The following is a 20,365-nucleotide window of genomic DNA, read 5'->3' as shown; positions in this document are numbered from 1 at the left end:
AACCGAGAAGTTTTCCTTACAAAGGAAATTAAGGGAACACTACCTCAACCTACATGCTCCACTCACAAAGATTCAACATACAAGCTTCAACAAAAGAAAAAAATCAAAGAACTTAGTGAAGAAGGCTTTGGTGTATTTAACACAATACATTGAAATGAAGCAAAGCTTATTTATTGATATCTCCGATAAGTTACAAATATGTACATATACATGAGTAAAAATAAACAAACAAGAGAGAGCCTTCACAAAGGTTGCTTAGGAGAAGTCTCAGCAGTCAGTAGAGCCCCAGAAAGAGAAGGCACCAGAGGGGATCATTCGGAGCCTTAATACTGGACAGAACCCTAGAAGGATGAGGCATCAGAGGTTGATCATTTGAAGCTCCATTACGTGGTACAGCCCCAGAAGACGAAGGCAATAAATGCCTTTGCAACAAACCCACAAAGCTCTGATGATCAAGTAAAATCTGACCATCAGATTCCTTCATCTGGTTAAGCTTCCTCTTCATGTTTGTAGCATAGTTATGTGCGAGCCGGTGCAACTGTTTATTCTCATGCTTGAGCCCTCTAATCTCCTGTTTGAGACTCATCACTTCAGCCACCAATGATTCAACTTGGCGGGTTCGAGCAAATAAGCGTCGGGCCATATTAGACACAGAACCTACACACTGAACACTCAGAGCCAGAGAATCCTTAACAGCCAACTCATCAGACCGTTTGGAAAGTAGTCTGTTATCTTTAGGAGTAAGAAGGTTCATGGCCACCACCGCAGCGATCATATCATTCTTCATCACGGAATCCCCAACGGTAAGAGGACCAGTAAGGGATAAGAATGATGAACGCCATATGTTGTCTGGAAAAGGTGTGGCTGCCTCTTCAACAAAGTTCCAGTCAAAACGACGGTCGGAGGGGCCAGACATTTTCAAAGATGTTGAAGAGAGAAGAGGTCGGATAAATCAAGATCTTAGAAGTGCAAGAATGGAGCTTCTACTGGTGGAGATTCAAGTGTGCTTTGGAACTTAATGTCAGCCTCTATAAAAATCTGCACTCGACGGAGCTTCAGAAATCGAAGAGGCACCTGCTCAGAAATCGAAAATGCGTTTGGTTTCTCAAAAGCTGGGCTGCTCAGAGACCACGAGGGCCGATCTCAGAAATCGAAGAGGCGTTTGCTTTCTCAAAAGCTGGGCTGCTCAAAGACCACAAAAGCCGATCTCAGAAATCGAAGAGGCGTTTGCTTTCTCAAAAGCTGGGCTGCTCAGAGACCATGAGGGCCGATCTCAGAAATCGAAGAGGCACCTACTTTTTCAGCCTTGTCAACACCTGTCACATGCACACTCAGCTTTGCTGAAATTACAGGCATTCTGTCGAAGATTTCTGGTGAAGTAGAAAGCACGTGAATCTTACTGTTCAATCATCCACTTTCCACACGCACAATCAGCTCATGGGTACCACATATAACTTTGCCAAAGATCTCTGACAAAGTTTAGACACGTGAAGTTTGCAGCTCCCACTACATCGCTATGACCAAGAAAGGTAAAAGAATAGCAAAGAAACAGCACTAACAAAGTTTAGACACATAAATTTTGAAAGTCTAGCTACCATATTATTACCCACAAGGGTAAAGGAACAGCACCACTGCTGGATAATTGGAAAGTCCCTGTGTGTCAACCTCTGTGCTTCATGGCAAGGTAGACTAGCAAACATGGCCAACATTTACTCACATTCGAGAAAACACTCCCAACAAGATTGCTTGCTCCAAAATCGAAGAGGCACCGCCCTCCGAATCTCGAGAGCCAAACTCCCAACATGATTACTTTCTAAAAAATCGAAGAGACACCACTCTCCAAATCTCGAGAGCCAGACTCCCAGCAGGATTGCTTTCTCAAAAATCGAAAAGGCACCGTTCTTCAAATCTCGAGAGTCAGATCCCCGACAGGATTGCTTGTTCGAAAACCAAAGAGGCACCGCTTTCTCAACTTCGAGAGCCAGATCTCATTGGATAAATCTTGTCTGTAATCTTCACACGCAACATCAGCTTTCCAGATGCCACAGACCACTTTTTCAAAGTGCTCTGACAGAGTTAAAACAAGTGAAGCTGGCAACTCCCACTACCGTGCTATGACCAAGCAGGGTAAAGGAATAGGATTACTACTTGTTGTTAGGGAGACTCCTATATATGTCGACCTCCATCCTCAACGGACAGGCAGACCTGCAAAAATGCTTAACCCTTCCTCATATCTGAGAGGGCACTCCCAACGAAGCCTCTCAAAATACTCAGATTTATTTCCCCCTGACAATACCTCTGCAAACAAGCTACACCAGAGCAAGAATATCTCATATCATCAGGGTTAAAAGCAAGAGTATCTCATATCATGCTTTTTCCCTGTTTTTTCCTTTGGCCTTGTTCTTACCTGCAAGATAAGGAGAAAGAGAGTAATCAGTCAGCATTTAGAATCAAGCTTCCAGTCAGGAACTGACTGCCTGGAACCCCTTACCTGATTACTTACCTGGCATTGTTCTCGAGTACTTATCTTCAACATCTTATGCTTCCCGAGAAGATACCACATTTGTCTGAGGAACAGATAGGGAAAGTGAGAAGGATACAAGGAAGCAAGTGGAGACAAGCGTAACAGAACACGTGCCGATACATCCACTACTTTGTCAACAGCAAAAGTATCCCATATCAGCAGGGTCGAACGTACTCTAGATTTGATGAACTTGTTTTTACCTTCAAATTCTTCAGTTGGCCTTATACTCTGGAGGAAACCAAAAAACCCTCCAGCTCAGTTCAAGAATAAGCCTGTGGAAAGTTACTTCTTCAAAAGCAAAAGTATCTCATATCATCTCTTCTTCTTTTTCTTCTCTTTATCCTTCATGCTGCCTGCAAGATAGGGAAAATGAGAACAATCAGCTGGAACTCGAAATCAAACTTCTGATCTGGGACTGATTGCTTTGAGCTCTGATTGCTTACCTTGTATGTCACCTCTTTCAGCAGATCCCCTAGCTCGGCGACTTGGGGGACTCCTACTACATGGTCTGTATCACGCTTGACCAAGCCTGAAACTATAAGTAAGCTTCAAGTGAAATTGATACATTACCTTGTGCATCTCCACCAATTAAAGATACCACCCCTGTATGGAGGAAGAGTACTTCCAGAGAAGATGTCACATCTACCTATGAGACAGATAAGGCAAGTGAAGACGATACCACACTTCGGTACTTAGAAGTTTCGTGATTACAAGATCATTCTCCCACAATATTTCCTAATGTCATTTGTACTAAATCATTCATTTGTACTCACTAAAGGAGAGCTTGAACCTATGTACTTGTGTAAACCCTTCACAATTAATGAGAACTCCTCTATTCCGTGGACGTAGCCAATCTGGGTGAATCACGTACATCTTGTGTTTACTTTCCTGTCTCTATCCATTTACATATTTATCCACACTAATGACTTGAGTAATATAGCGAATATCACAAACTTAATACTTTCTGTTGTACCAAAGTCCTCGCTGATTTTGTGCATCAACAATCCTTAAGTCTTTACCTTTTTGCGTTGGTAATGGATGAGTTAACATGACATATTCAAGATGATATTCCTTGGTGTATGCTTTTCGCAAACGATATAGTGTTGATAGATGAAACTCAGGAATGGGTAAATGCGAAGCTTAACCTTTGGAGAGAAGTGTTGGAATCTAAAGGTCTTCGCCTAAGCCGATCAAAGACAGAATAAATGGAGTGCAAGTTCAATGCAAATGGAGGCCAAAATGAGTTAGGGGTGAGGATCGGAGATCAGGAAATACCAAAGAGCAACCGTTTCGCTACCTAGGATCTATCTTGCAAAAGAATGGAGAATTAGATGGAGATCTCAACCATATAATACAAGCTGGATGGATGAAGTGGAAGAGTGCATCCGGCGTGTTGTGTAACCGTCGTAGGCCACTAAAGCTCAAGGGAAAATTTATAGGATGGCAATAAGGCCGACGATGCTGTATGGCATAGAATGTTGGGCGGTGAAGCATCAACACGTACACAAAATGGGTGTAGCAGAGATGAGGATGCTTCGTTGGATGTGTGGGCACACGAGAAAGGATAAGATTAGGAATGAGGATATCCGAGGTAAAGTAGGAGTAGCCGAAATTGAAGGAAAGATGAGAAAAAATCGGTTACGGTGGTTTGGACATGTGCAAAGAAGGCCTACTGACGCTCCGGTTCAAAGATGTGACTACAGGATAAAGGTTCAAGGCCGAAGGGGTAGAGGAAGACCTAGGAAAACTTTGGAAGAGACCCTAAGAAAAGACTTAGAGTACTTGGATCTAACGAAGGACATGACACAAAACCGAGCGCAATGGCGTTCTAGGATTCATATAGCCGACCCCACTTAGTGGGAAAAGGCTTTGTTGTTGTTGTTGTAATGATTTAAAGAAGGAATTCATTATCAGCCCCCAGATCATATGGTCTACAAAAATATGTTCTAAAAAGATGGTCTCTCTAGCATTACCCTTTGGGGGAAAGGCAATTAAACTTAGAACATCACGTACAAACTCTTAACCATTTGAGCTATAAACTCCTTGCGACAGAATTGACCCTGAGAATTTGGGGGCTCTGCAAGGGAGCTTTCAAAGTGGGACTTAGAGTTTGGTGTTTGTTTGGGGAATGCGACAAAGGCCAAAGGGTTTAGCCGTTTAGGGTTTGGTGTCTAACAGTCTAGGAAGTGTAACAAAATAAGTAAATATTTTTGTTTTTCAAGTCAATAAGAACAAATTTACGTTGCTTGACATTTCACCTTTCACGTACGTACAAAACAGATTTGATGTTTTTTAATCAATTAACTATATACCACAATTAATTTATACAAATGTTGAGCTCGCTCAACCTAATTGGCTATTGTATTTAAACGAAGACTTCTCTTTTATTTTCATTTCTTGTTGAAAAGATAATTTCATAAGAACCAAGCAAAACATAAATCTTTTAAAACAGCATAGAAAACGTATCTCACACCATGCAACCGACCTATTACATTACACTGCCATGCCCGCTTATCCAGCTCGAGCTGCAACATTAAAGGATAAATAAAAACTTTGCAGATGATGCCTTCCTCACTTACTCTATTTCTTCTCTTTTCTTTCCATCTGCTCTACCAAATACCAATCAATTAAGGATTAAAAAAAAAAAAAAATATATATATATATATATATATATAGATATTTATTTATTGTTGCAGTCCTATATATATATCCTTGATTGGTATATGGAGTTGACTTTGCAGGCTTAATATCGGATCCATACAAATTCAAACTCGATCTGTGCAGGCATTTATATATATAATAGTGATGATGAATATTATAACACCATAACTACTTGTATGATTCAGTACTCATTAATGATAAGATCGATCGCGGTTTGTCACACTAAAGTTTGGTCTCTCATTCAATATATGTGTACCACAAATATATATAAGTGGATACAATATTTATGTACTACAAATGTATAAGTTGATGTACATAATGATTAAGAAGGTCATTTAGTACTACAACCTAATATTTTTTTTTTTTAATTTTAAGTTTGAATCTCGTCATTCGAAAATATAATAATTTAGGATAATTTATGGCACCTATTAAGAATCAAAATGTTATTTGTATTTTATGTTTTAATAAATTATTAGTGGAGAATCGTTATTCACTTTTGGACTTCCATGAATCTTCATATTTAACTATGTATAAAATGACAATAACATTAAACGTCTTAATTACAAAAAAATGTAATGTTATTCTTATTAGTGTAACAAGGTTAATTAGTGTTGATATAGTGGATATGATATTACGCAATTAAAGTAAATTATTATGTGTAAACATGATTACACAATAAAATCATCGTTCAACTTAAAAGGTATTGCTACTCTTCTTTTCTAAAAGGATATTAGGGCATGGTAGACAATGGAATGGAGTACGTGTTCACAACATGTACCAAAAGTATCCTTCTATTAAGGAGTTAATTGTTGTGATGGGTGTCGAATTTGTATGTCCTCTCCTAGAAGACAGTGATCAACATACTTTGTCTTCGGGAGCTCAAATATATATATATTTTTAATATATTATTATTAAAGGAGGAAAGAGGATTCAAAACTATTACGATAATTTAGAAGAGAGAGAATTTCAAATCCTGAATGTATGAGTGGAAACCCAATATCATATCCAATATCATGCTAAAGTTAATTATAGACATTCTAGCATAGGCAAACTTTATAAATCCAAAACGAACTAATGCACGGAGTTCATTGAAACTATTAAATTTAGAATATGGTAAAATGACTCTTGGATGGGAAATTACTCTTTCGATGGGTCTCACAATGATTCTATTCATGATATTCCTATTTGTTATTTTTAAGGTTTATATTTCTTTTATTTTACCGGACGGAATTTCAATGAATTCGATTTAAAAGAACCCAATGACTGGCCTAAAAGACATTTAGCTTTCACATAGTTGGAGAGTCTTAAGCTCGACTCAAATTGTAGTGTTCAATACGTAGTTTTAGTTTTAGTCCACTGTGACTTTATGGCTTAGTTACCGCTGGTTGTAAAAGTATTATTTAGGAGTATCCTTATCAAAATTTCTTATTCTAATTCCTTGGTACATAATTGTTCATGTGAGACGTGTAAGAGGGTATCAAAATTTCGATCATTTCGATCATTAATTAGTGATGAGATGCCAGCACGCATATATTAACGAGGATTAAATAAATTTTAGTCTATATTTGTAATGACTTTTAAAAAATATATAATTGAGTAAATAAGCTAAAAAGGGGGAGATGCTCATATGACTTTTAAAAATATAAAATTGAGTAAGTAAGCTAAAAAGGGGGAGATGCTCATATGACTTTTAAAAATATAAAATTGAGTAAATAAGCTAAAAAGGGGGAGATGCTCATGAATATAGTACCATATATTTCCTCGCATCGATGACCCAACAAATGTTAATAATTATTCGTAATGTACATATATTTATAGAAAAGGAAATCAAGTTACAAATGTTTGAGCTTCATCTTGGCTAGATAGTTATGCTTATTATTGATGGTCAACAGTTTCAGATTTTGTAGCCTCTACTTATGCTCATGACTTTTTGTTTTGTCTTTACTATCATTTTTTTTTTTTGCAAGTCTTGGCATAGTCCCCCTGTGGGGGGAGGGTAATGGTTGGTCCTCATCTCTTCGGGGAAGGGTAGGTGCCTCACGGCAGTTCACACGACCATTGCTAAGGAACCAATCTCGCCTAATTTTTCTCCATTTGAAAAAAAAAAACAAAAAAAGTGTAGAGTTCGAACCTAGCTTCTGTTATTCATTTATCCTCTGCCAAAGAAAGGACGGTTTTACAAGAACACGAACTCTTCTCCCCCTCCAAATATGTTTCATTCATCATCCGGTTTAGATATATAGGTCAAAGTTTTGTTCGTATAATGCGAATTAGTGAAAGTTGTTAGCTTAATCATGATAAAAGGACAAAAAAAATTCAGTAGTTAATTAAGAGGAAACTATGGGCTCCAAGTTTGGAAACGAAAATTAGTTAAGCATTTCTCCTTGCGTGTTTATGAACTAGAGGAAGAAGAAGGAGTATTAAGAAGCAGCATATGTGTTCTTTTATGTTTGGACAGATCGCACATGAAATTAAATATTCTTTTCAGTTCAAAAAACAATTAATATTATATCAAACATATGCTTTCTTTACAGTTAATGAACAAGAGGAAATAAGAACAAGAAGACCTACTTAAATTTCTTGAATTATTTTGTTGAATTGGAATAAAATTAAGGGTTTGCTTCAACCACTATCCACCAAACCAAATTAGTGGTAGCAACAATACAAAAGCCCAGAATTGGCTCAGTTGGTAGAGAGATAGAGAGATAGATAGCGGCCGGACCACAATTTGTCGATTTGGGAGTTTAACTTAGCGTTAAGTTGCTGATTCTTCGAATCCGTTAGGTCGGATTTGTTTTAAACTCTTTCTCTTTAAACATTGCAATATATATATACCGACCTAACCGATTTGTTTTAAACTGTTTCTCTTCAAACATTGCAATATAAATATACCAATGAAAATAATTATGTATCTTAAATTATCCTTAACAATTTACTAATTACAAAAATAATGAACGAGAGGAACTTGTGGAGCCTCCTCCATGTTTAGTTTAAACTCATTTTGATGACTATTTTGTAGTTGCTAGAGCTAGACTAGTTGTTCCTTAGTGTTTTTTTTTTCTCTTCTTCTTCCATGTTACCGGAAAAAATTTGAGAGCAACTTGAAGTTTTCTGATTATATCGTATAATGACCAGGTGGTTGTGATATTAATTTGCAAAGTAAGGAATTCTATCCAGTTTACTATAAATAAAATCACCAGGTATGAGGGAATAACACACATTTTCATCTCTCTCTCCGCTGCACCCTCTCTCTCTACCTTCGGTAAAATAGGCCACAACACAGGTGTTGTTATTGGAATTAAATTTTGTGTTGGCTTATAAGAGTGTAGGGTTCCCACTTTGTACAACTGTGTTGTGGTATTCATCTTCGCTTGTAAGTGAGAGGTTTTAAATTCGATTCTCACCAAATGCGAATTTGAACCACATTATTGCTAGCCCATTGTGAGACAAAGTCCACCCCTCTCCCTTAGTATATATAGATAATATCGTTTGTTCAAAAAAAAAATGTAAGGCTTTTATTGGAGAAATGGATTATACTTGCATAGTTTCGGATATTCGACAGATCTAAAACTTTCTTGAAAGCTACATAAGCTATCTGGCCAATTAATAAAACAAAAAAAAATTGTTGAATTTTCATATTTTATGCCACTGATCTATTATTAAATGGTATTCTTAAAATGGAAATTGTATGCATTCTTATATGGTTAAACTATCAATCTTGACTATTGATCAATTAAACTTTCATTTAGATGAGCAATGTGACAAACCATGCTAAATAGTTTGAATAATAAAATGTTAGACACATTTAACTCTCTGATGAATCATCATCGAAAGTTTGAAAATCTATTAGTACAACATCACAATTGTGTTAAAACCTTGACACATTCCTTTGATTGGTACCACATGTCTGTATATTTTCAATAACTATACTATACGTATCTTTATATAGTATTAGCCCAAAGCGTGGAGCAAAACACAAAAGATGTGATATAGAGAGCAAGACGAACAACAAGCCACATCACAATACAAATAGATCGGACTTGTTGATTGTTAATTTACACATTGACGTACGTAGTAAAAATTATTGACCCAATATTGAAGTTTAACAATAACTAGAAGTGTATAGTATCTAGATATATGTAGTTGTTTGAGTTTATGTTCCAACTGATGTTAACATGAAAAAAAATTGTAGAGATTTACGTAGTTGTTTGAGTTTTGTATTGAGCTTGACTTACATAGTTGTGAAATCAAATTGTCTAGTATAACCAACTATCGAAACACATTAACTAAAGAAAAGAGAAGAGAAAAGAAATGCTAATACAAGGTCAATGTATGTTGATTTCTGCCAATTAAATTGCGGAAATAGCAAAATGACAGACAAAAATGACAGACAAAAAGGTGTTGCAATGTTAGGTGAACACATAGCCTATATTTTTAGTCAATCTGTGCCACCATACCTAAACTGATTTTTTTTTTTTGGAAATAAGAGCAGGTGGGTGCATGATGTGGTCCTTTAATGATCTTAACATAATTCCCTACTCAAAATTGGTAAGTCTTTCCTTACATTTGCCTCTCATTTACTCCATGATTTCAACATCATGACCATTGGCCCATTTGGTAGGGACTCCTATTTTTGTTTGTTTTGTTTTTTTCTTGTCTTAATATTCTAATTTCAAATCTTCATGCATTACTTTCACTTTAAAAAAATTTACATAGAATGAGTTTACCACTACAAACCTCCTGATTCAATAATATTGTTGAAACACAATTTGTCCCACATCGGACAGAGGGAAGAAGAAAGACCCATTTAAATAGAATTACCGCACTCTAACTAACACCAAGGCCTTTTGTGATAAAATCCCACACCTGAGAATTGGGCAGGTGGTAAAGTGAGGACAGTATCGGTGTTGTTGGAGTGGGCCCTCGGCCCGTCGACCTGACAAATTCAACAAATATAATATATAGCATTTGTATTCTTAGTTTCAAATGTCACGGTGACAGTGAACACGTTTCATGTAAATCGGTTGTCATAACAAAAGAGGGAGCATTTAAAAAAATTAATAAAAAGAAGTGTTGTTGTAATATGTCCTTAGCCTCAACAAGTCCCCCTAGCTTTATATCTTGAATATTGGCTTATTTAGACTTGCAGAGTTGCTTGATGGCACGGCATTGATAGTCAAAAAGAGTGAAAGGAGTATGTTTAAACTTTTACAAATTTGCTTGAATCTCATAGGGGCAGCCCATTAACCCTTATCATAATTTTTGACAAGAAGTATATCTAATTTTAGTGAACTGATTGGAGCAATGCACCAACAAAAGTGACATGGTACTGGTATTTCTATTTTATCATGCAGAAGAAGTGGAATAATTGAGTAACAATTTAAGTACATTATTTAATGTTATTTGTTCCTTTTGAAATATACTTGAAAGCTTGACTTGTAAGCAAATTGGAAATGGTTGTAAGTTAGTATGTTACTAATCCCATGTGCACTTCTGGGTTGGCTGTTCTAACCACTGTTTTAAATTTTAATTACTCACCGCCCCCAAATCTGATCCACTGTGGTCACAGACCTTGTAGCTACGGTGCAATTGGATGGATGCTTAGGGTAATTTGGCTGCGATCTCAATAGAGTTTAGTAATGTGCCTCGTACCTTCCAATTAGGGTTTAGGGTTTACGGGGCATGTTAGGTAATAACATTAAAAAATTTACTGTCCCAAGCCCTTCATTACATGACTTTTTTAACCTTAATTTTGAAGAGTTTCAAATTTTTCAAACCACTACGTCTCGTGTTCAAATATTTTATTTTTATGTCTAAATTAGAGACTTATGTAATAATATCGTGTTTATATATAATAAATAAATAAATTACTTTATATTTCAAATTTACCAAAAGAAAATTTCAATCCATCAAATGGATGAGTGGGATATTAGTGAAAGGTAAAGTCAGCCAAATGATCCCTATTCTGAGAAAAAGGAAAAGAGAAAGAAGAAAGGGAGTTTTAACGAAACGTCTACGGTACTGTTCATTTTAACGAAAAACTATATTTTTACACTAAAAAGTCAAACAGGGTACTATTTACTTTACCCTTTATTTTGTCTTTATTGTTAAAACTTAAAGTTTTCAAACTCTTTCCATTAGTTTTCGTAAGAAAAAAAGCTGAGAGTTCAAATCATGGTATGATGAGTATGAGGTAGCCTGTGTGTGCAGCAAAGGAACAACGTATGAGGAAGGTGGCCTATTTGTGCAGCAAAGGAACATCGTACGAGGATGGTCCGGTATGTTAAAAGGAAACATGCATTATTACTTCTTGCACGAAATGAAATTCAAATAATTAATAATCTTTGCTCCTCGGTCCTTTTTTTCTTTTTCTTTTTCTTTTACACTCTTTGGTTGTAATCACCTGCAAAGGCTGCAGAAACCACTTGATTGAATTTTCACATGGTGTTGTTTGAATGTAAAGGTATAGAGTCTTGCAACGGTGAAAGAAAAATCTTGTAAGAGTTTATAAAATGTTAGACTACTTTTTATATTGCGAATTTGTTTTATGGTGGAATCTCATCTCCTTCATGGTATCAAAGTAGGTTGACCCACGTGTAAGCCCAATAGCTAAGCCCTAAGTGCTTCATGTCACCTAATTCTTGTTGTTCACGTATTTAGTTTAAAAATCTGTCACATGTAAGAATGTAAAGATAAAAGAGCCTCATATCAATGAAAATAAAAACTACTCCTTATATGTCATTAATTTTACGATGAAACTCATCTTCTAAAAAAACATGCATTTGAAAATAAATATAAGCTAGTATCATAGGTAGCCTGCCAATGAACATGCAATGAACGTGCAATATTCTGTTTGTTTTGCTTTTGTTTATTTGCCACTAAACCTTCTGCCTGCACGAATCTTTTTCCTCTACCGGCCACCAACTTTCTTATTAGGACCTTCATTATTACCCTTTTTAATTTACTTTAACCTTTTGGATTTCTTTTGCTTAAACAACTTTATAATAATAATTAGTTTTTAGATTGTAATTAACAAATATGGAAAAAACAATTTGAAAAGTAAGAGAAAAACTGACAATAATATATACATGTGCCATATGGAAGCTTTCACATGGCATTTCTAGCAACATATCAGATCTCACAATTTCCTCATATTTATTTATCTTTTAGAAACGTTGACCCAAATATGTGCCAAATATCTATCTGCCCAAAGAAAAACAAGAATTTCAAACCATTGTGGTCATGTAAACACTATTAAAAGTGTTATTCACACATTTATTTTTATTTCTCACATACTCTTGTTAAGTTTTTACTATTTATGTTCTTCAATTCATTCGATTTGACGACCAAAAATTAAAAAAAATGTGTGAGGAATTAAAATGAATATATGAATAGCACTACTAAAACGCTATGATACATTTTATTGCACTGATTTTTTTTTAAAAGCAAAAATAGAATAAAAGTGTAGACAAAGAGAACGAGCCCAAGAAGTGGAATTATTAAAAATTTACTGTTTTAATGTTGCAGTATTATCAACGGATAATATTGCTTCTTAAATCTCAACTGGGGGAGCCCCAAGTGATCCAAACAGTGTATTAAAAATTAGATAAGGCCAGCTAGAGTGACCCCATTTGATGCATTAAATCAAAGAGTCCATTAGAATTGGTCCTTTGTGACAGCTCTCTCTCAACGACTCGCACTCCCTATAAAACACAATATACCATGCATCTACCAAGTCATCACTCCAAACCAAAACAGCTCAAGGCTTCTCCGGCCTTCAGCAAATTCTCTCTTCATTCCCCAATTTTCCCGAGAAAATTTGTGAAACTAACCACATTGACCAGAGGTGGTAAGAAAATTGTAGTAACACCCATGAGGAGTGTGGGCGGCGGCCCCTCTTGGGGTCGGTTTTGGCCTCAAATGGCAGTGGCGTTAGCTGCCACACTGGTGGTGATTTCAAGCAATGTGGGTTCAGTAGAAGCAAGTGCTTATCCCTACTCTTCACCACCACCACCACCTTACGTTTACAGCTCACCACCACCACCACCATATGTCTACAAGTCTCCACCACCACCATCGCCTTCACCGCCACCGCCTTATGTCTACAAGTCTCCGCCACCTCCATCACCATCACCACCACCACCTTATGTGTACAAGTCCCCGCCACCGCCATCACCTTCTCCACCACCACCATATGAGTACAAGTCTCCACCACCACCGTCACCATCTCCTCCACCACCATATGAGTACAAGTCTCCACCACCACCATCACCGTCTCCCCCACCACCGTATGAGTACAAATCACCACCTCCTCCATCACCCTCCCCACCACCACCATATGTTTACAAGTCTCCACCACCACCTTCCCCTTCACCGCCACCACCATATTACTACAAGTCTCCACCACCACCTTCTCCCTCTCCACCTCCTCCTTACTACTACAAGTCTCCACCACCCCCGGAGTACTCCCCACCACCACCATACTACTACAAATCCCCACCACCTCCTTCTCCTTCACCTCCTCCCCCTTACTACTACAAATCACCACCCCCACCATCACCAAAACCACCAACCCCGTACTACTACAAGTCTCCACCACCCCCAGAATACTCCCCACCACCACCATACTACTACAAATCCCCACCACCTCCTTCTCCTTCACCTCCTCCACCTTACTACTATAAATCCCCACCCCCACCATCACCAAAATCACCAACCCCATACTACTACAAGTCGCCACCACCCCCAGAATACTCCCCACCACCACCATACTACTACAAATCCCCACCACCTCCTTCTCCTTCACCTCCTCCACCTTACTACTACAAATCCCCACCTCCACCATCACCAAAACCACCAACCCCATACTACTACAAGTCTCCACCACCACCACCACCTTCACCCAAACCACCAACTCCATACTATTACAAATCACCACCACCACCAGCCCCAAAACCCCCAACCCCATACTATTACAAGTCTCCTCCTCCACCCTCACCGTATCCTCCTTCTCCTTACTATTACAAGTCTCCACCACCACCAACCCCTTACTACTACACTTCTCCACCACCACCAGCTCCTTACTATCCGAAGCCACCATTGGTGAAGGTTGTCGGAAGGGTCTACTGCTACAGATGCTATGACTGGAAGAATCCATCGAAGTCACACGACAAGAAGCACTCCACAGGTACTTTTCTCAAAAATTCATTTTCTCAAAATTTATTTAAATATTGGCTTTAATCTTTCGTACCATATCTTTGTTTATGTTCCAAATCTTGGTCTTTGATGTTTTACAACTCTGCTGGTCCCAATGAGTCATTTGGGTAGTATACTGTATATGTGATCCTTCCAAACTGATGGCTCACTTTCGATAAATTGAGGCATATAATAATATAGTCACACATGTTGCGGTTTAATCTTTCCTTGAGATCAAGGAAAAAAAATAGTAATCCCGGTTTTATTTTATTTTATTTCTTTGAGTTATAAAAATTAATTTAAGTAATATTTGCTAAAAGTATGGAAACACCATGGTTTCAAATTAATGTCATAAATATTAATCAACAGTGCTTAATTTGTCCTATTTTAATTTAATAAAGAAAATGTAACGTGCTACAAATAATATGTAAGAACAACTTCGCGTTTTCGTGGTCGTGTCCAAAGTCTGCGTGGTCCTTTTCAACTCAGGAATTTGGTATTGACATGCATCACACCTAGTTAGTGGAACACGACTAATCATTTGATTAATTAACTAATTAGTATATAATTTTTTGTTGTTGTTGTTGTCGGAAAACGAGTGTTGTATCTCATAAAGAGAAAGTTCCAATACCTTTTATTATTTGTGCACCGCAGGCTCAGTTGTTGTGGTAACTTGCTGGAATGGCAAGAAGGAAATCAAGGCCTACGGTAAAACTAAGAACAATGGGAAATTCAGCGTAGTTATCCCTGGCTTTGAGTATGGCAAATATGGAGCCAAGGCTTGCACGGCCAAGCTCTACGCAGCACCAAAGGGTTCGAAATGCAACATTCCCACTAAGCTAAACAAGGGTGACAAGGGTGCCAAACTCAAAGTGAAATCCAAGACTAAATATGAAGTTGTGCTCGAGGCTGGCAAATTTGCTTATGCTTCCAAGACTCCGTACGAGGAGTGTGAAAAGTCCAAGCCCCAATATCCTCCTCCTTACGTTTACAAGTCACCGCCACCGCCTACGCCTACTTACGTCTACAAGTCACCACCTCCACCGCCACCCAAGTACTACTACAAGTCACCACCACCACCGGTTTACTACTACAAGTCACCACCACCTCCGGCATACGTTTACAAGTCACCACCACCACCATCACCCAAGCCACCAACCCCATATTACTACAAGTCCCCTCCACCGCCATCACCCAAGCCGCCAACCCCATACTACTACAACTCTCCTCCTCCACCATCACCTAAGCCACCAACCCCATATTACTACAAGTCTCCTCCACCGCCATCACCCAAGCCGCCAACCCCATACTACTACAACTCTCCTCCTCCACCATCACCCAAGCCACCAACCCCATATTACTACAAGTCTCCTCCACCGCCATCGCCCAAGCCGCCAACCCCATACTACTACAAGTCTCCTCCACCGCCATCGCCTAAGCCGCCAACCCCATATTACTACAAATCCCCACCACCACCATCGCCCAAGCCGCCAACCCCATACTACTACAAGTCTCCTCCACCGCCATCGCCTAAGCCGCCAACCCCATATTACTACAAATCCCCACCACCACCATCGCCCAAGCCGCCAACCCCATACTACTACAAGTCTCCTCCACCGCCATCGCCTAAGCCGCCAACCCCATATTACTACAAATCCCCACCACCACCATCGCCCAAGCCACCAACCCCATATTACTACAAATCCCCACCACCACCATCGCCCAAACCACCAACTCCATACTACTACAAATCCCCACCACCACCATCGCCCAAGCCACCAACCCCATACTACTACAAATCCCCACCACCACCATCGCCCAAACCACCAACCCCATACTACTACAAATCCCCACCACCACCATCACCCAAGCCACCAACCCCATACTACTACAAATCCCCTCCTCCACCATCACCCAAGCCACCAACCCCATACTACTACAAATCCCCTCCTCCACCATCGCCCGAACCACCAACTCCATACTACTATAAATCTCCTCCTCCCCCATCACCCGAGCCACCAACCCCATACTACTACAAATCTCCACCACCACCATCACCAAAACCACCAACACCATACTACTACAAGTCTCCTCCACCACCATCACCCAAGCCACCAACTCCATACTACTACAAGTCTCCTCCTCCGCCATCACCCAAGCCACCAACTCCATACTACTACAAATCCCCACCGCCACCATCACCAAAACCTCCAACCCCATACTACTACAAGTCTCCTCCCCCACCAACCCCATACTACTACAAATCCCCACCACCCCCATCCCCAAAACTACCAACCCCATACTACTACAAGTCTCCTCCACCACCGTCTCATTCTCCCCCACCACCATACTACTACAAATCACCACCACCACCATCACCATCACCCCCACCCCCATACTACTACAAGTCTCCTCCACCACCGTCTCCTTCTCTCCCACCTCCATATTACTACAAATCACCGCCACCACCTTCACCTTCTCCTCCACCTCCATACTACTACAAGTCTCCTCCACCACCATCTCCTTCTCCCCCACCCCCTTATTACTACAAGTCTCCACCACCCCCAAAATACTCCCCACCACCACCATATTATTACAAATCCCCACCACCTCCTTCATCTTCACCTCCTCCACCTTACTACTACAAATCACCACCACCACCATCACCATCACCTCCACCCCCTTACTATTACAAGTCTCCCCCACCACCTTCACCTTCTCCCCCACCTCCATACTACTACAAGTCCCCTCCTCCACCCTCACCGTCTCCCCCACCACCCTACTACTACAAATCTCCACCTCCACCATCACCCTCCCCTCCTCTCCCTTACATCTACAAATCCCCACCACCCCCAGAATACTCACCACCACCACCATACTACTACAAATCTCCACCTCCACCATCACCGTCTCCTCCTCCCCCTTACATCTACAAATCTCCACCACCTCCAGAATACTCACCACCACCACCATACTACTACAAATCCCCACCACCACCATCACCCTCCCCTCCTCCCCCTTACATCTACAAGTCTCCACCACCACCTTCTTCATCTCCACCACCACCATACAAATACAACTCACCACCACCACCTTCCCCATCTCCTCCACTGCCATACAAATACAACTCCCCACCACCACCTTCCCCATCTCCTCCTCCACCATACAAATACAATTCCCCACCCCCACCTTCCCCATCACCTCCTCCACCATACAAATACAACTCCCCACCGCCACCATCACCCTCTCCTCCTCCACCTTACATCTACAAGTCCCCTCCACCTCCGGTGGAAACACCACCGCCGGTTTACATTTATGGATCTCCCCCACCTCCAATTCATTATTAAGCAGATATAAATCATGTAAGTCAAAAGGTTCATTGCTTTTTTTTTTTTTTGGCATCAATCGCATTTCCAATTATTACCAAATTAAGCAACTAATCTTATTTCTGGGTTATTCCGAATATTACAGGTTTTTATTTATACAGTGAAATAAATGAAGGCTCCATTAGTGGAAAGTTGAGACATCAAGCTTCCAATCCAAGTCCATTCAATAAGGGTCCGTCAGAAAATTCATCGAGCTACAACATTAGTGATTCAACGCATAATTTATCTACTTCTTTGGTAGCCATCTTGCACATGATGCTAGTACATTATCCACGTCGGGAAAGCAAGTTTTGGAGAAAAATAAGCAAATATTAATTGGAAGGTTAATTTATAATCAGCATCAGGGTCTTGGAATTGGCTTGGTTGTCACAGTTACATTTTTCAATTCTCCCTCTTGGGGTCTCTTAATTTATGAATGTATAGCGAGTGCCGTGGCCTTTTGTTTGTATAATTGGCTTCTTAGCAATAAAACAAGACTCTTACGTCCAGTTTCTTTTTTTTCCCTTGCACGGACCATGGTACGTAGAAAAACTTGAAATGTTCTTCTTTTTTTTTTTTTTTTTCGCTCATCACTCCCTCAACTTGTCATGAACAAAAGGATTAAAACCTTCCAATTCCAACTGCGAACAGAGAAAAAGATACTGATTACACATAATTCCATTGTTTCCTCAATCCCTACTAAGGAGACATTTCAGAAATGCCAAACAAATGGAGGATCAAAAGTGCCAACAAATCAGAGGATCTGCATTGCCAAAAGCGACGGATATATGTATACTGTAGTGGCCTGTCAGGCTTTTTGGTTAGTGCTGCTGCTCATGCAGACTTCAGGTCCTCCGAGCCAGATGGCTGCATTGCCAAAAGCGACGGATATATGTATACTGTAGTGGCCTGTCAGGCTTTTTGGTTAGTGCTGCTGCTCATGTAGACTTCAGGTCCCCCAAGCCTGATGGTATTGGATACCAGCCTGCAGCCAGTGCCAGGTTTGAAAATTGCACGAGATCAATGATATCTGCGAGAGTCGGTAGTAGTGGGATTGTGGGATCCGCACGACTCATCGATTACTTGGAAGCAGCCTTGCAAACAACTATTATTCCAAGCTCCATTACTTCAACTTGGGCTGCCACTCCTATATAAACAAATAAATACATATTATACACACACACACATATATATATAGAAGACAATGAGGTTTTAACCCGTGGCCCATGCATGTTGTTCCATCTCTAAAGAAATCCGTGAGTTATATATTCACCGCCGATCCATCTAAGTTATAGAAAATTATTAGGTTTTAGGTGTTAACATTTATTTAGTATTACAAAAGTTTTTTCTGCTAATAGAAAATGTGTACGCTGTTTTCTTTTATAACTTAAATAGTAGATAGAAGGATTTGGTATGCAGGAACATGAAAAGATACTGGAAGGATTTGGGAAATGACGGAAGCCATGTCATGAGCTTCTTCTACTGGAGAAGAGCTGGTGGCATTTTTCTTTGGGTGGGCGGAAGTGTAAACCTTTACAAGTAGTTGTTTTTTTCATCAAAAGCTTACAAGTTATTTTAGATAACAAAAATTCTTTAAAATCAAATGACATTATTATCTCTTGAAAATAGAAACAACATTTCATGTAAACAATTGCAACTTTTATACTAACATTTCATTTTTGGATAAATCTCAGTTTATTACCCTCAAGTTTCATAGTTTTCAACATTTGGTACATGAAGTTTTTTTTCGTTCCAGAGTCATACCTTAAGTGTTAATTTTGGGACAGTCTCATACATCCGTTAGTTTGACTGTTAAGTCTCTCATTTACTAATGAAGTGACATCCACAAGGACAATGACTGAATACTACGTATCAATAAGGTTCCACGAATATATTAAAATTAAATTAAATTAAACATTAAACATTACAAAATTACAAAAAAAAAAAAAAAAAAAAGCTTTCTTCTTCTTCCATACGCACAGGGAAAGATAGAGTTTGAGTTATGTGAAGATTCTGCAAAAGAAGAAGAAAGCTAAACATGGAGGCGGCGACGCTGCAAAGAAAAAAGCTTAGAAGCTTCCGCCGATCAACCGCCACCACGAAGTTAGATTTCATCGACGGCCTGCTCGACGATCTCGTTGTCTTCGTCCTCTGCAAGCTCAGCCCCTCCCCTTCCTCGCCGTCCGATCTCATCAACGTCCTCATCACGTAAGCGTTGTGAACTCGGATTTCTTATTTTTCTTGCTTGCTCTTGATGAATTTGTCGGTTTAATTTTTGGAAAATAAAATAAAATATAGGGGCGGCAGGGCAAGCCAGATGGTAGACTTGGTCCCCCTCCCCGTGCCAGCCACATTTTCTCCCTCGTCGCCGTCGAAGCCCCAGAAAAATAAAAAAGCTCTGCTTAAAAAAGATGGACATGGGAGGCAAGGCAAGCCAGATGGTAAATCTGGTCGACCTCGAGCAGAAGTGGCTCAATGACGTTATGTCGGATGAGCTCAAATCTTAGCAAGCCAGATGGTAGATCTGGTCGACCTTGAGCAAATGGTAGATCCAGCCCCGCCCATCACGACGATCCGGAGCCCCTTTCGTTGCAACCCCAGTGGCACTGTTCGTCTGGAG

At 39.6% G+C, this 20,365-nt stretch overlaps 1 protein-coding gene across 3 annotated transcripts; it reads left to right on the top strand.

The window, feature by feature from the left end:
* Positions 1-12,911: 12,911 nt before the first annotated feature.
* Positions 12,912-18,254, top strand: LOC114824323 (extensin-2-like). Of its 3 annotated transcripts, XM_070819893.1 has the most exons (4): positions 12,913-14,372; positions 15,035-17,014; positions 17,351-17,742; positions 17,852-18,254. In XM_070819893.1, exons 1-3 carry the CDS (start codon positions 13,058-13,060, stop codon positions 17,725-17,727), a joined length of 3,672 nt encoding a protein of 1,223 aa, XP_070675994.1. In that variant the 5' UTR covers positions 12,913-13,057; the 3' UTR covers positions 17,728-17,742; positions 17,852-18,254. The 3 variants fall into 3 exon arrangements, with proteins under 3 accessions (XP_028956702.2, XP_070675994.1, XP_070675993.1); XM_029100869.2 differs by having other exon boundaries at positions 12,912-14,372; positions 15,035-17,742; positions 17,868-18,254; XM_070819892.1 differs by having other exon boundaries at positions 15,035-17,742.
* Positions 18,255-20,365: the final 2,111 nt, after the last annotated feature.

The sequence above is a fragment of the Malus domestica genome, chromosome 04 (genome assembly GCF_042453785.1).
Source record: "Malus domestica chromosome 04, GDT2T_hap1".
Classification (NCBI taxonomy): Eukaryota; Viridiplantae; Streptophyta; class Magnoliopsida; order Rosales; family Rosaceae; genus Malus; species Malus domestica.
This window is presented reverse-complemented; position numbering and strand designations above follow the sequence as displayed.